Source organism: Mytilus trossulus, chromosome 3 (assembly GCF_036588685.1).
Source record: "Mytilus trossulus isolate FHL-02 chromosome 3, PNRI_Mtr1.1.1.hap1, whole genome shotgun sequence".
Lineage (NCBI taxonomy): Eukaryota > Metazoa > Mollusca > Bivalvia > Mytilida > Mytilidae > Mytilus > Mytilus trossulus.
Genome location: NC_086375.1, coordinates 91,844,534 through 91,860,327, shown reverse-complemented (window position 1 = coordinate 91,860,327; position 15,794 = coordinate 91,844,534). Strand labels below are relative to the sequence as shown.

At 34.9% G+C, this 15,794-nt stretch overlaps 2 protein-coding genes across 2 annotated transcripts in view; one reads left to right on the top strand and one right to left on the bottom strand.

Moving 5' to 3' along the window:
- LOC134712846 (symplekin-like) overlaps positions 1 to 6,195 on the bottom strand; it is a 42,891-nt gene extending 36,696 nt beyond the window's left edge. The window contains exons 1-6 of the mRNA XM_063574809.1: positions 6,009 to 6,195; positions 4,382 to 4,450; positions 2,508 to 2,561; positions 1,746 to 1,819; positions 979 to 1,215; positions 325 to 388 (exon numbers count right to left, since the gene is read on the bottom strand). Of these exons, the coding sequence (XP_063430879.1) occupies positions 325 to 388; positions 979 to 1,215; positions 1,746 to 1,819; positions 2,508 to 2,561; positions 4,382 to 4,450; positions 6,009 to 6,098 (588 nt within the window). The 5' untranslated portion in view covers positions 6,099 to 6,195. The remainder of the gene's footprint in view (positions 1 to 324; positions 389 to 978; positions 1,216 to 1,745; positions 1,820 to 2,507; positions 2,562 to 4,381; positions 4,451 to 6,008) is intronic.
- Positions 6,196 to 11,343: 5,148 nt separating this feature from the next.
- Positions 11,344 to 15,744, top strand: LOC134711147 (uncharacterized). Its single transcript, XM_063571589.1, has one exon. The coding sequence runs from the start codon at positions 11,344 to 11,346 to the stop codon at positions 15,742 to 15,744; it is 4,401 nt and encodes a 1,466-aa protein (XP_063427659.1).
- The last annotated feature ends 50 nt before the right edge of the window (positions 15,745 to 15,794 follow it).

The following is a 15,794-nucleotide window of genomic DNA, read 5'->3' as shown; positions in this document are numbered from 1 at the left end:
GTGTTAGTCCTATAAATCAAGTTCCTACATTATTTGTGGTAATTTCATTTTTCATATCAACTAGTTTAGATTTAAAAATCGAAATTAATTCAATTGATAATGACACATTTTCACAAATTTTCATTGTGCTACATGTATTTAACAAAGAAACAGTTGTAAGTAAGACATAGCACTCTAACCACACCCATTCTACACACACTGATTAATCAGTCTATGCTCATAATCTTAAATGTTGCATGCTTAGTAGAGAAGAGATTTAATCAAACAAAAATTAGCATGAACTACCAATGAGCAAATGCAACAGGAGAAATATTTTATACTTACAGATGTTTTCCTTGATAAAGCTAAGACATAACCTTCAAAGAACTTCACGACATGTGTTCTAATTCTGAAATATAAGCATATAGAGTTAGAAAATGTGTACTATCAAAAATGTAAGTTCTACCATTTCATATTTTGTGTTTTTTACTTAAATTCAGCATTCAAACTATCTTTTATAGCAAATTCTTTCAAAAGCGACAGATAATGGGTCAAAAACTTAACCCAGACTTAGATAATAATAATTGTTGAAAAAGCAAAAAAATAATGAAAAAAATGGTGTTGGTGGCACACAAATGTTTCTTGTTTTTCCTGTTTGAATCTATTAGTTCAAACATCTTACCCATCGTTTTCTGAATCTATGAGTTCATACATCTTACCAATCATTTTCTGAATCTATGAGTTCATACATCTTACCAATCATTTTCTGAATCTATGAGTTCATACATCTTACCCATCATTTTCTGAATCTATGAGTTCTTACCCATCATTTTCTGAATCTACGAGTTCATACATCTTACCCATCATTTTCTGAATCTATGAGTTCATACATCTTACCCATCATTTTCTGAATCTATGAGTTCATACATCTTACCCATCATTTTCTGAATCATACATCTTACCCATCATTTTCTGAATCTATGAGTTCATACATCTTACCCATCATTTTCTGAATCTATTAGTTCATACATCTTATTTTTCATTGCCTTCATAGACTCCCATACAAATGATTTCTCCTCATCATTCCCTGGTTTAGATTTGATGAGCCACCACACAATAGTCCTATAAATGTTAGGTAGAACCAGTATTGTCTTCTTCTGAACATTGACATTCTCGTCCTGCAGTAACACTTGAAGACAGGGCATACACTTGCCCAACAAGTCTGGTTCCTTTTTACTGCATAAAAAAATAAATCAAACCATTACCAGAAGAAAATTGGAATACATGCTATTTCACATCAATAAATTGTAAAAACTACAAGTCATTCAAATCCATCGAGATCTTATGTGAACATCTGTTGGTAACTAGGTTTTACTATGTCATCTGTTAATACTTTAATGTATATTTTCATTTCACAGACAAAAACAAATTTAGTTTCTGGCGAACAATAATGTATTTAGATCTAGTTACAATAAAATTGATTTTTTATCATTTTCTGAGTCTATCCACAGTACTGATCAGATACTTTGCTTTATACTTAGTTACATTATAGTTTGACCATAGTATTAATAGAAACTTTTCCACCAATTCAGTTCACACTTTACATTTATGTAATATCTTATTTACTTTGTTGCATTCTAGTTATGTAGTTCAATGAATTTTGCCTACAAAATAGCAAATATTTTCTTACAAAAATCTTTCTCCAAAAAATTGGTAAAGTGTTGCACAATTTTATGTCAAATTTTAATTTTTGAAATGATACATACCATGCTTCTTCAATAAAGCTGACAATAAACTTTCTCACTTCATTTCCTTTGTCACTCTGGAATGCTAGCATTTCCTGTCAATCACAAAAGGCAAACATGTATATCTTACTTGTTTGTAGTATTATACATTAATCAGGGGCCTCAAATAGATTACTATGTGATATGGGTTTGCTCATTGTTGAAGGACCTGTTATGAACTATTGTCTCATTAGCAATCATCACAGATACAATTCTTATATGTAGAAATTAAACATCATAAAATCATCATTCAAGTCAATACATAATAGTTAAACACTGTTAATTTCATACATGAAAGACTGTTTTCATTCTAATCATACACAGTTTCTTCAGCTTAAAGACATGTAATAGCAGTACAGCAGAGCTAACAAGTTTGTTTCCCCACTCCCACTTTTGTAGATAAGCCAAATTTTATGAAAACTGTTAAAACATTATAGATCCATAAAAGAAAGAGTTGCATAAAGACATAATATTTAAAATTTTCATTAAAATCCTGTCTCTGGTTTAGGAGAAGAAACAGATGAACCATGTACAAACTAAATGCAACCTCAGTAAAGCAGATATTTTTCTTTAGATGGCTGAATTTAAATTTTAATTTCATAACAAAAGTTTTTGAATGAAGTAAAACATAACTTAGATTGATGATTTTAGTTTCTTTCCTTTAGAGAATTAGTTTTAACACTATATACCTCCAGATTAAATTGCTGATACATGTAGGTCTCATTCTATGATGTATAATCTTACCTCAAGAAAGTTATCCAATAATCCTGGCTCCTTGTGTACAATTAATTCTTGTACCTACAGTAAAAACATATCAGTTGTAAAATTCATGTTCAATGTAAAATGTTAATATATGTGAAATTTTATCGAATCTTAACATCTTTACACCAAAGATTGAACCATTTTTACAATACATTTTTTTTTCAATAATTTATAATTCTATGTAAATAGATAGTATAATCATATAAAGAGAATATTGTATGGATTTTTTTTAATATCACACATGCATCACTAAGAATTAGTTTTTTTTAGAGTTGAGACCCGAATATAATCCTGAAATCTCAGCTCAAGTTATCAAATTGATTGAAGGTTGACATGGGTGTGATTGTTAAAAAGCCACATCATACACTCTTAACTGTATATACTTTGAATTTTTTTCCTGATAAAGCCAAAATAACCATGACTGATAAGAGAATGACTGCCATTAATTTTATTACACACAAATTCAATTGTATTCATTTCTGAAGCATATACTTAATTTTCAATCATTAAAAGGAAATATGTATTAAAATTCAGATATTAATTTGGAGAATAATTGAAGTAAAATCAAAAGAATGACTCAAAGGTAAACTCTTGTTTATATAATCAACAGATGATTGATGTTTACAAATTTGATTAAGAAATCTACATGTACATATATGTATATGTAGTTTTATTTCATCTTAAGAATGTTGTGGTGCAACGTTCTCTGGTACTTATGTTAAGTCATTGTAAGTATAGTCATATCTGAAATGCAAGAGTAAGCAAAACCTAGAGAACAAAAGTGCGAGTCTTGATTTGACACCAGGGTTTTCGCTGGCGGTCGCCATTTTCGCAATTTGCGAAAAAATAATAATTGTGGCGATTAAAATTCATCATTGGCGAAAGAAATACATATAACGATTTATTTTCAGCCATCTTGTTTATTTACTTTTTTCGGGTTTCCCTGACTTTACCTCTCAGACAATACTCGGAATTCACCTTGAACTCGTTAAGATTTTGACAGGAAATCAATAATCAGCTGATTGCATTAATAGCTATCGACATCAAAGGACTAATTAATAAAGGTGTTGATTATATGATATGACAAAATGATATGGTTAAATGGCTTCTGCACATGTCACAAATGAATTTATTTACCGCTTTGCGACGCACGTGTTTGAAGCAAAATTTACGCTTTAATTCCTTCTTATGAAAAGAAAATTGTTGTTATAAAAATGTTCAAAAGCTAGAAAGGTCTCTGATTTAAAACTTTATCATATTACTTTCATAAAGATCATTGATTTGAGTGGGTACTTCAAAGTCGTTTCTGTAAGACACGTTTTTCAAGCATATAGTTTTACTTATTTACGATGGTCTAGACAAGAAAACTGTCGTTATGAAGAAATCTATTCAAAAGGTTGGCATGAGAGTAACCCTTCAATGTAATGACTACACCTTACACGAGGGATCAATTCCAAGTGATAAGATTCTTCGTTTTGTTGTAAAAACACTTCTTATTTAAAGGAAGGGGGAGGGCTGGAAAAAACAAAAAAATTTTAAAAGAAAAATATATTTGGCGAAAAAAATAATAAAGTGGCGAAAAATATATTGTTTTGGCGAAAGAGGTGGCGAAAAAAATAATTGACCCAGGGGAAACCCTGATTGACACACATGATAAAACAATTAAATACATGTATATAATGTATATAAGTCATAAATATCATGTTTAAAATTTCCATTCTCTCTAGTACTCTTTGGTAATCATTCCCATTCTTAAATTACCAAATAATCTACACTCAGCACTGGAGTAGTTATCTACATACATATTACCTACTAAAATTTACATGTGTATCTTTACCAATCAATTGTTTATATACCTGTCTTAAATTCCCAATCTTTTGTACATCTTTCTGCATCAAAGTAGCCTGGTTGACCAGTTCAACAACCTGAAATAATACAGATGAGATGTAATCTTAAAATTGTCACAAGAAAGATTGAGATTTTTTTAATTTTACGCTGGTTGAAGTGTTGACAACTTTCTAAAATTTATTTCAATACCTTATTTAGAATTATTTTCAACATGTTAAACTTATGACTGTTTAATATTCAATTTTAAGAATTGTAGGTCAGTTTCACCTTTTCAACCACTTTAAATATCAATTTTGAAATTCTGCTTTACTTTGGATGATTTCTCAGGAGAAAGTACAATCACTCACAAATTTTATCGTATGTGCAATTTTAGTTTATTGAACATATTTATATTCACAAGCATGAATCAGCCACTATCAGACCTTTTTTTATGTTATAAACCACATTCATATGGGGACAAAGTCCCCAATAACAGTAGAAAATTTAATAAAATTAAAAATTCAGGAAAATTTCCCGAAGTTTTCATTGTACTAATGAACTCAAAATCGTTCAATTTTTTTTATGTCATGTTTTGAAATCAGAGACTTGCGCAGAAATTTACAAGGTACTTCCTTTTTCCGGTCTTTTTGTATGAATCTTTGAGTTTTATCAGTCTAGTATAAATAGGAAGGAACGCAAAGTGAAGGAACGCAATACCAATTTCATTTTTAATAATTCCTTGATATGAAAAAACGTTACCTAATGATAGCGTTTCTTTGTTTAAATTGTATATGACGTCATAAGTTAAATAAGGTCACAAATAAAATCCCTAACAACAGAACCAAAATCGGGAAACGTTACGGTATTTCCGTTTCTTTTTTTTAACAAATAAAATAATTCATACAAACTTCGTCCCCATTTACAGGTAATGCCTGCCTCATATTATCAATTAATTAAAAGGTTTATTCAGGCTGTTTAAATTAGGTTCTGTTTAACAATGTCATTTTTGTGTAACTGCAATGTTTATTGCTTGTTATCTGATCCTTTCGATGTTGCAGTTTTAAACTTTTCAGACATAAGGAGGTAATGCGGAATATAATTATGCCTTGTAGCCTAACACCCAAAACAATAAAATTGTGATATAATCAACCATGTGTTTTATTAATATACCTGTAAAGTTTAAAACACACTTCCAAATATTTCAACAGAAACTTCATTTTATGTTTTGAAAAAAATCAAATTGATATTTATTTTGCCTAATCATGCTATTAAATGTGGATTCAGTTATTTTTGTTGGTATCAATTTTCGTGGATATTAGATTTCATGGTTCTGCCAATATCTGTATTCAAAGTCTATTGAAAATAAGTTATTCGTCGAACCTGTATCCACAAAAACCCATGGAAATTGGTATCAAACAAATAATAATGAATCCAAAGTAATTGAAGAAGCATTGGGTCAAAGATATTGGGTATTTCAATAATACTATCTGTATTTAAAAAGTGGCAGCCAACAAATTAAGTGGGGTCAATAAATATCATAGGCAGTGGAGGGAAATTCAGTGTGCCACACTACAATAGGTCAATGTGATCCCTGGTGTATTGACAGGGTGCAGTAGCAGAAAAGAAAACAAAACATTTTTTTATGCGTTGTTCTACCCTATCGTAAGTGGACGTGCTGCCCTCTTCTTCGTCCATGAAGAACTGTGCAGCAGTCGAAAGAGGGGTTGGCTGACTTTCTGCAGACATCTTAATCAAATAAAACTGAAAAGGGAAATTAGTATTCAATTATTTTTGTTGACTTTTGCATTTTCCCAATTTTTTCCCCATGCCGATAACCGGAAGTTGAAAAAGTGCTAGAAACATCAGGATTGGAGACGATAATTTCCGCGTTCTGCTTCATCATTTAAAACATTATAAATATTGAGCTCAAATATTTAGTAGATTCTTGTATGGCAAAATCATTAAAACTACCAAAACTGATTAAGAAATCTTTATATAGATCTACATCTGCATAAAACTTCTGAACTTAAATATTATAAAAATTACAAAAAGGCGCATACTTGGGGAATGAATAAAAATGTCAAAACATTTTTTTTTATATAGATATAGATATAGATAAAAACATGATTTGATTTTAATTTTAACAAGACATATGTGGCTTTGCACCAGACTTAAATGCTACTGGGCAACAGGCTACTTGGTATGGTAAGGAATTCCGCAACATAATTGGTCTGGGGTGGATGAATATAAATGGCAATTGGTGTGAGAGAATGCCGGGCTTTACAAATTTGTGTTCTTTTGATGGTATTCGGTGGGATGGAAACTAATTGATGTTGAATGTTGTATGGTGACTGATGCAATATTCCTTCTTTGTTATAGTGTTGACCACCTTATATGTTCAAGCATAGCTGTTCATTACACTTCTTTGGTTGCTGTGTTGATTAAAAGAGGGACGAAAGATACCAAAGGGACATTCAAACTCATAAATCTAAAATAAACTGACAACGCCATGGCTACAAATGAAAAAGAAAAACAGAAAAACAATAGTACAAATGACACAACATAGAAAACTAAAGAATAAACAACACAAACCCCACCAAAAACTAGGGGTGATCTCAGGTGCTCCGGAAGGGTAAGCAGATCCTGCTCCACATGTGGCACCGTCGTGTTGCTTATGTGATTTCAAATCCGGTAAATAGTATAATTCGGTAGGTCACATTCATGAAAGGGAAGGGGATTGTAGTTACGACGTAAGGAACATATCCGATATCATTTGTGAAACGGTTATTCCATAACGGTCAACCAACTCGTGATGGCATCCGTAAAATTTACGAAGGGATGATTTCAACTTCACCAATTGGAACTCTTGGTTTAATAGCTTCCTTGTGAGCAGTAACCCTCTATCAAGAAAATCATGATAGGAAATGCAAGCACGGGAATATCGTATAAATTGGGAGATATATACCCAGTATGCAGGTGCTGCTGGAATGTTGCTACTTAGAAATGGAAAGTTCACAATTGGAAAGCTGAAATCATCTCTTTTGTCGTAAAGTTTTGTTTTCAACCGACCCTCATTGTCAATTTCTAGATGTAAGTCAAGATATGAAGCCGACTTAATTGTATCTGTAGTATCCTTTATCTCCAGTTCGATGGGATAGATGCGTTCCACATAGTCACCAAATTTTGAATTGTTTAGTGAAAGAACATCATCTATATAGCGGAAAGTAGAGTTAAAGAATATTGCTAACTTCGTATCTTTCTTTCTAAGAAGTTCCTGCATGAAGTCAGCCTAATAATAATAAAGAAACAAGTCGGCGAGTAGAGGGGCACAATTTGTTCCCATTGGAATGCCGACAGTCTGTTGAAAAACACGTCCTCCGAACGTAACAAATATGTTGTCAATCAAGAAATCAAGTATCTTGATAAAATCAGTTTCAGAGAATTTTTTGTTTGAATCAGATCTAGAGTGATTCTTTACAAAGTAGGATTTATCCCTCCCTAAGACAAGATACTTGTATCTACGTTGGCCATTCTTTTTTATGAAGCAAAGTAATACCAACTCTTTCAATTTGTCTTTTAGTTTGGAATGTGGAATACTTGTGTAAAGAGTAGAAAAGTCAAATGTTTTAATACTGTTACAAGATGAAAGAGAGTTAGATTGTATGTACTCTAAAAGATCTTTGGAATTTTAAAGTATCCACATATGATTCACGCCACCTCTAGAATAGGCAGTTTCACAATAACTTTGAAGCCTGTCTTTGATTGCTGATAAAATAGATGTAAATAATCTAGAAAGAGGTTTCGTGGAGCACTTGGAAGACCAAGCAATATACCGTTGTGTAGTTTAGGTATCCAATACAATGATGGAAGATCCAGTTCTTCATCTTTGGTTGAAATTCCAAAGGAACGAAAACGAACAGACCTATGATTATCCAGGATTTCCTCTTTGGTAAGTGTTGTGAGGGTATATGTTGAGTTTCCAAGTGAATTGTTAATGTAATGACTTTTACACACAAAAACGATGCTATTTGGGGCTTTGTCTGCGGGGACAACAACATATTTATCATGGAGGTCGGATAGGTGTTTAGCAACATTTGGGTCTTTAAAGATTGACGTAGCATGGGCATTGATGGACCCATTCAGTTTTATATTTTGATTTGTATCAACGACCTCACTGCCTTAATCCATTCGGATAGAGCGTCAGGCTACGTCTTCCCTCTCGCGCTTAGCCCATTGCCTGGCATAATCCTCGACCGAATCCATCAAAATTTTAAAGTTGTATTTCCAATTGATGGATTTAGGACCTTTCGATAACACATTTCGTAGAAAAGTGTTATTAACAATGTTAAGGTCACCGGTAATAACGTGGCCAGCAGGATTATATGTGAATTGGGAACTAGCACAAGTGCAATCAGGAGGTTTAGACTTGAAGTCGTCAATATCGAGATCCTGCAAAACGCGTTTGTAATTGAAAATTTTAGTTGCAATAGGTTTGGTATAGGTATAAGAAGTTATTGGTACAGACTGGTCTTTGAAATAAGGAGGTATTTTCGATTGAACTAATTTATGATGAAGGATATTGCCTAGGTTGACGCCATCGAGACCTCTGTTGGCAGAGGAAAGATTTAGAAAAGATCTTTTCTCTTTTTCATCTTTTCCAATGCGAACTGGCTTGAAAAGTCTGTGACTTGCAATATCCGAAATTATAGCTTGAAGTTTGTATTGGTTTGAATGAGGGTTTGTAACAGTGGATTCCAAACATAAATTGAACAGAGAATGAAGTTTTGAAAGGGGTAACGAATAAAGTTTCGTGCGAATGTGATGAAAACCTAACGGCTTTTGTATGCATGACAGCAAGTCATTAATAGAGACATCATGCAGAGAAGGTGATATATAATGACGATGACCATGACTGCGTCTACGTGAAGGAGTCGAGTTGAAAATATTCATCACATTCACCGAGTTACACGAAGGACTAGATAGAATACATATACCATCAATTTTGTCATTGCAGCCTTAAGGTGTTGCAGTTCCCAATTGTCTAATCCAGTAGTCTTCTTTTTGTCTACGAAGAGTCGATGAAAGATTAGGATTGTTAGAGCTATGGTATATCTTTTCGATAATGCGAACTGTCATAGAAACGATGGAATGATCGGGCTGATTGAAATGCTGGTATAGAATGTCGTTAGCATTGAGGTTAATGTCTGATCTATGACCGCACATACGTTTGTTCAGCCTTCCTTTCGTTTCACCGACGTATACCAATCCGCAAAGGTTGCACTCTAATTTGTAGACGACATTTATCGATTTACAATTCAGATCATCGTAACTTCTGGTAAAATATGACTTCTTGGTCAAATTGCTAGTCAATTCAGCATCTGTAATTAAAATAGCACAAGTTTTGCAGCCTTTGGTCTCACATTTTGAAATGCGACAGTACCTGCCAGCTCTTCTCTGAATCATTTCAAATACATTTTATGTATTTGTTGTTAATTCTGCCGGGGGTCTCCGACAACACTACAGTATTCTATTTTTGGTCTGACATATGTTTTGTAAGCGATTTCTTTTGTGGTTTTGACATTTCTTTTTATGATAAATCTCAGTGATGCATTTGCTTTATTTGTGATGTGATTTATAAGAGAATTCCATGTCAGAGCATTAGTGGATATCTGTTGATTTTAGAATATGATCATGTAGTGTGTATTTAAAAATGATTTGATTATGTTTTTTTTTTTTTGTTATGTTGATGATTTAAAAGAATTCACATTTGTCTGGTTAAAGGACGTAAGCCATTCTTGCTCCCATTGTTCCAATTTATCTAAGTCTGATAGAAGGATATGGCAGTCAGTTAGTGATGTTATTGTGAAATACACTATAGTGTCATCTGCAAAGAGGCGAACATTACTTTTGAGGTTGTCTGGCATGTCATTTATGTAAATTTAGAACAGACATGGGCCGAGAACAGAGCCTTGAGGAACGTCTGACAGTATGGGACAGCCAAATTATGTGCGACTGTCAACTACCACTTTTTGAGATCAATGTGATAACCATATCTCTATCCAATATGATGTTTTGCGTTTCAGTTTTAGGATAAGTCTTTTATGGGTCTCTTTGTCAAACGCTTTTAGAAAGTCCATGACAACTTTGCCATATAATCAAGTATTTGTTGTGTGAATGTTAGAAGTTGTGTTTCACAGCAACCTTTGATCTAAAACAACGCTGCATTTTACATATAACTCGATTCGTTCAGAATGAGACACATGCTAAACTGTTTTTTCAAAAGGTAGACTTTTCTTTCTATCTCCGCGTTCGGATGTTTCATGTAAGAGCGAAGGTTGGTACCTGTTGAAATGTGTGAACCAGCTGCGTATATTTGTACGTGTTATGGATCAGGACCCCGAATGGTGTTTGATGGTTTTCGTTTGTTGAGGTGGTTCATAAGGGTTTTTTTTCTGTTTCTCGTATTTTACATATAATAGACGGTTACCAGGTTTGATCGTTTGAATGGTTTTACACTTGTCATTTTTGGGGCACTTTGTGGCTTGCAGTTGCAGTTGCTCTGTGTCGAAGACCGTACTTTGACCTGTAGTGGTTTTTTTTTACAAGTCTGACTTGGATGGAGAGTTGTCTCATCGGCACTCAAACAAAAAAAGAAGATGTGGGCATGATGATTGCCAATGACGCAAATCTCCACAAGAGACCAAAATGACACTATGCTGGAACGATTTCCGGAATTTTGTAAAGCTTTTTCCGATTTGATTTTTTTATCATTGAATTACGATAACTTCCTTGAAACTATCACGTTTTAATTCTATCATCTAAAAGTAATAATCTGTTAATCCAAGCACAATCTTTTCACCGCATTCAGTATATGACAATTGTACAACAATTAACAATAAAGATATACCATGGTTAGCTGTGTTTACTTGTGAGACAGCACAGTGAAAAGATTACTTGAAGGATCCTTACAACACACTGGTACATGTCCGCCATGTTTACAGACAGTCGTGAAGGAGACACAGATCAACGAACTAGTCAGATGACTGAAAAGGGAACTCTGTTCCACCAGGAACAAAAGGACACTCACATAAAAAGGGCAAAAGTGTCAAGTTTCATGTTATCAAATTGTATGAACAATCTTAATACACTACCAAAGTCTTTGTCAGCATTACAAAATGCAGAAACAGATTTAGACACTGTGTACAAAAGATATGACAAAAATGCAAATGAGTACATTGATTTTCTGTCACGTTCAAGAGATTCAGAAGCCCAAAACGAATTGGAATCATACTGGGTGATAATGACTGATGTTAAAAACAAATACAGTATGTTAATGGACAAAATTCAGTTTGCAAAGGAATCCGTTGAAACAAAATCAGTTAAATCGCACACGTCACAAAGATCAGACAGAACTCGTTCGTCAGCATCTGGGAGTCGTACAGTTGGGCTAAGAGCCAAAGCAGAATCTGAAAAAATAAAGCTCAAATATGTTGAAAAAGAAGTGGCATTGAAAAAAGAACAATTTGAAAAATCCTTACAGCTAGAAATTCTTGCACAACAAAAAAATGCAGCAGCGGCTGATGTAGAAGCAACTTATCTAGAGAGACATTCTCAAGGCGGATCTGACCATGATGGGTCTGATATCTTACCTAAAGAGGAAATTGGTGCGTTCGAAAGAACTTTAAACTATCTAGATGGATTGGGCTCTACTTCTCCACACGACAAACCTCTATCAGCTGAAGCAAAATTGTTTGTACCTGCAGTCACGCCAGACTATTTTCAAAAAGATATTACTGCTTCTACACCAATAGTACAGAACATTGTTCACACTATTCCTAAACAAACAACTACTGCAAAACCAACAATGCCAGTCCAAGGGCCAACCACTTTAATCTCAGCTTCACACAATAGCGCTACTGCAGAAACACAATTTACATCAACGTTTCTTATTAAGAAAAACTTATTGTTAGAAAGCTTTCAACAACAAAGATTTGACGACAAGCCAGACCGTTACATCGTGTGGAAAAAACAATTCAAAGTTATGGCTGCTGACATTCAATGTTCTGCATTAGAAGAAATCACTCTGTTGACAAATTGTGTAAAAAAGGATTCCGATGCTTATCGTCTGATCATGAGCACCAGGGCTTCATGTGCCGACAGTCCAGACTTGTGTTTAACCAATATTTGGAATAGACTAGACCAACGTTTCGGTTCAGCAGAGTTATTAGAATCTGCTTTGAAAACAAAACTTTCAAATTTGCCAAATATGATTGACCGTAAAGTTCTTTATGACCTACACGATTTGCTAAATGAAATTCAGGCTGTGAAAACACTCCGAGAATATAGTGTGATATTTTCATACTTAGACTCCTCACTAGGCATTAGACCAATAGTTCAAAAACTGCCAAAGTTTATTCAAGATAAATGGATCACACGAGTGGTGAATTATAAGAAGCAGAACCAAGTGATTTTCCCGCCTTTTAGCGAGTTCTTAAAATTCATTGGTGAAATAAGTGTTATTCGAAATGACCCAAGTCTCCTTTTTGAAACACCTATGAATCATTCAACAAGAAAACCAAGTTACAGTAAACCACAAAACACTATGTACAAACAAAAAGATCAGCATCTTATAACGGCAAATAAGATGGAGGTAAATTCTACTCCTGTAACAAAGTCAAACTCAAACTCAACACATGCCTGTTTGATTCACATTGGAGCCAAACACACCATTAATGAGTGTAAAGCTTTCCGGTGCAAAAGTTTAGAAAACAGAAAAACTCTGCTTCGAAGTCATAACATTTGTTTACGTTGTTGCGATACTTCAGACCATTTTGCAAACCGTTGTCGGGCTCAGATACAGTGTGACATATGCAAAGCGTCAACTCATTGCACTGCTCTTCATATAGACTTTAACAATAATAATGCAGACATTAACAATAACTCGAATCAAAGAACTGGTAATGCTGCACCAAAGCATGGCGAGGAGACACCAGCAGAAGTAAGCTCTCGTTGTACCGAGATTTGTGGTATTCCCAGCTTTACAGGCAAATCATGCGCAAAAATTCTTCCAGTGCGAATATTTCCGGAAGGACAACCGGACAAAGCTGTACTCGCATATGCAATGCTTGATGACCAAAGCAATAGGACTCTAGGAAAAACTTGTTTGTTTGATAGCTTATCTGTTGAATCTGAAACAATCGAATACAAGATGGAATCATGTTCCGGAAGGTCGACAAGTAGTGGACGGATTGTAGGAGGACTGGTAGTTGAAAGCGTCAGTAACAATCTGCAAATGAAATTACCACCTGTTATAGAATGTGACAATATTCCAGACAATCAAACTGAAATTCCGACACCGGATGTTGCTCGCCATTACCCACACTTGCATGACATTGCTCATCAATTACATGAACACGACGCTTCTATGAAAATAATGTTACTGATAGGCCGTGACCTTTCAAGTGCTCACCACGTTCTTGAACAAAAGTTAGGACCTCCACGGTCACCTTTTGCACAACGTTCACCACTAGGTTGGACTATCATTGGTGATGTTTGTCTCTTTGGACAACATTGTCCTTCATCAGCGGAGTGTGATCAGAATTTCATCATAGATAATGGGCGCCCTACGAGTTTGAAACCATGTGAACAAATTATTAACGTTCGAAAAACATTCATCAGAAGTGAACAACCCCAATTGACAAAATATAACATTTTCGAAACAACTAGTCACGACAATAAGCCCGGACTGTCAATTGAAGATCGTAAATTTCTAGACATAATGGACAAAGAATTTCGCCTAGACTTTGATGGTAAATGGGTAGCGCCTTTACCTTTTGGTTCACCACATTATGCTATGCCAGACAATTATCTGCTTGCGCTTAATCGTGCCAAATCTCTAGATGCTTCACTGCATAGGAATGAAACAAAGAAGCAGCATCTACTCGAATTCATGCAGACAATTATTGACAATCACCATGCTGAAATTGCCCCGTATCTACCTCCTGATAGAGAACGTTGGTACCTTCCATTATTCGGGGTATATCACCCTCGCAAGCCAGAGCAAATTCGCGGCGTCTTTGACGCATCTGCAAAATTCAACAATGTTTCACTGAATGACCAGCTGCTTCAAGGTCCTGATCTCATCAACAGTCTTCTCGGAATACTTATTCGATTTAGAAAAGAGATGGTAGGAGTAGTCGCTGATATCCAGCAAATGTTCCATTCGTTCATGGTACAGGAAGAACATAGAGATTTCCTCAGATTTCTATGGCACAAAGATAATGTGATTGAAAACCCACTTGTTACTTACCGTATGCGTGTACATGTCTTTGGGAATCGACCTTCGCCCTCAATAGCTATGTATGGATTACGTCGAATAGGAGAATTAGCCACTGAATCTCATGGTGACGATGTGAAGAATTTTATAAACAATGATTTCTATGTTGATGATGGCTTGAAGTCTTGCCCGTCAAGCCAAGATGCTATAGACTTGATTCTAAAAACCCAAGAAGCCATGAAAATGCATGGAAATCTGCGACTTCATAAATTTGCGTCCAATAGCAAAGTTGTTATGAATGCGTTGGAACCCGGAGACTTAGCAAAGGGACTCGTGGATATGGACTTTGAGAAAGACTCACCTACTCAGCGTAGCCTAGGTCTGCTGTGGGATTTAGGATCCGATACCTTTAAATTCAGCATCTCTAATGAAACTAAATCAGCAACGCGTAGAGGCATACTCTCAGTTGTTAATAGTCTTTACGACCCAATGGGATTTATCTCCCCAATAACTGTGCAAGGCAAAATCATACTTCGAAAAATAGTGTCTTCAACATTTGATTGGGATGATCCATTGCCTGAACATTTGTTGACTGAATGGAATAAATGGAGTCAAAACTTACCTGACTTAGAGGATTTGCGCATACCCCGTATTATCGTGCCAAATCTTAGCAATGCTGTAAACAAGGAACTATTTATTTACTTTGATGCGTCAGAACTTGCCATTGCAGCTGTGTGTTACCTTCATGTTAGTTATTCGGATGGTTCTACTTCTACTGGATTCGTGCTATGTAAAGCCAAGGTTGCTCCAGCGAAATGTACCACCATTCCAAGACTAGAACTCTGTTCTGCAGTGCTAGGGGTTGAAATTGCTCAGATTGCAGTGGACCACTTGCAGATCAATATTGATAACATCAAATATTTCAGTGATAGTCGAGTAGTCTTAGGCTATATTAACAATGAAAAGAGACGCTTTTTTGTTTACGTAGCCAACCGTGTTGCAAGGATCAGAAGTTATAGCGAACCTACTCAATGGCTCTATGTTCGTTCTGAAAAGAACCCTGCCGATATAGGAACTAGAGGTATTCATCCCGCAGACTTACAGAATAGTCTCTGACTACATGGGCCAAGCAGAATCGAAGCACCTAATGTATCTTTGGATAAAGA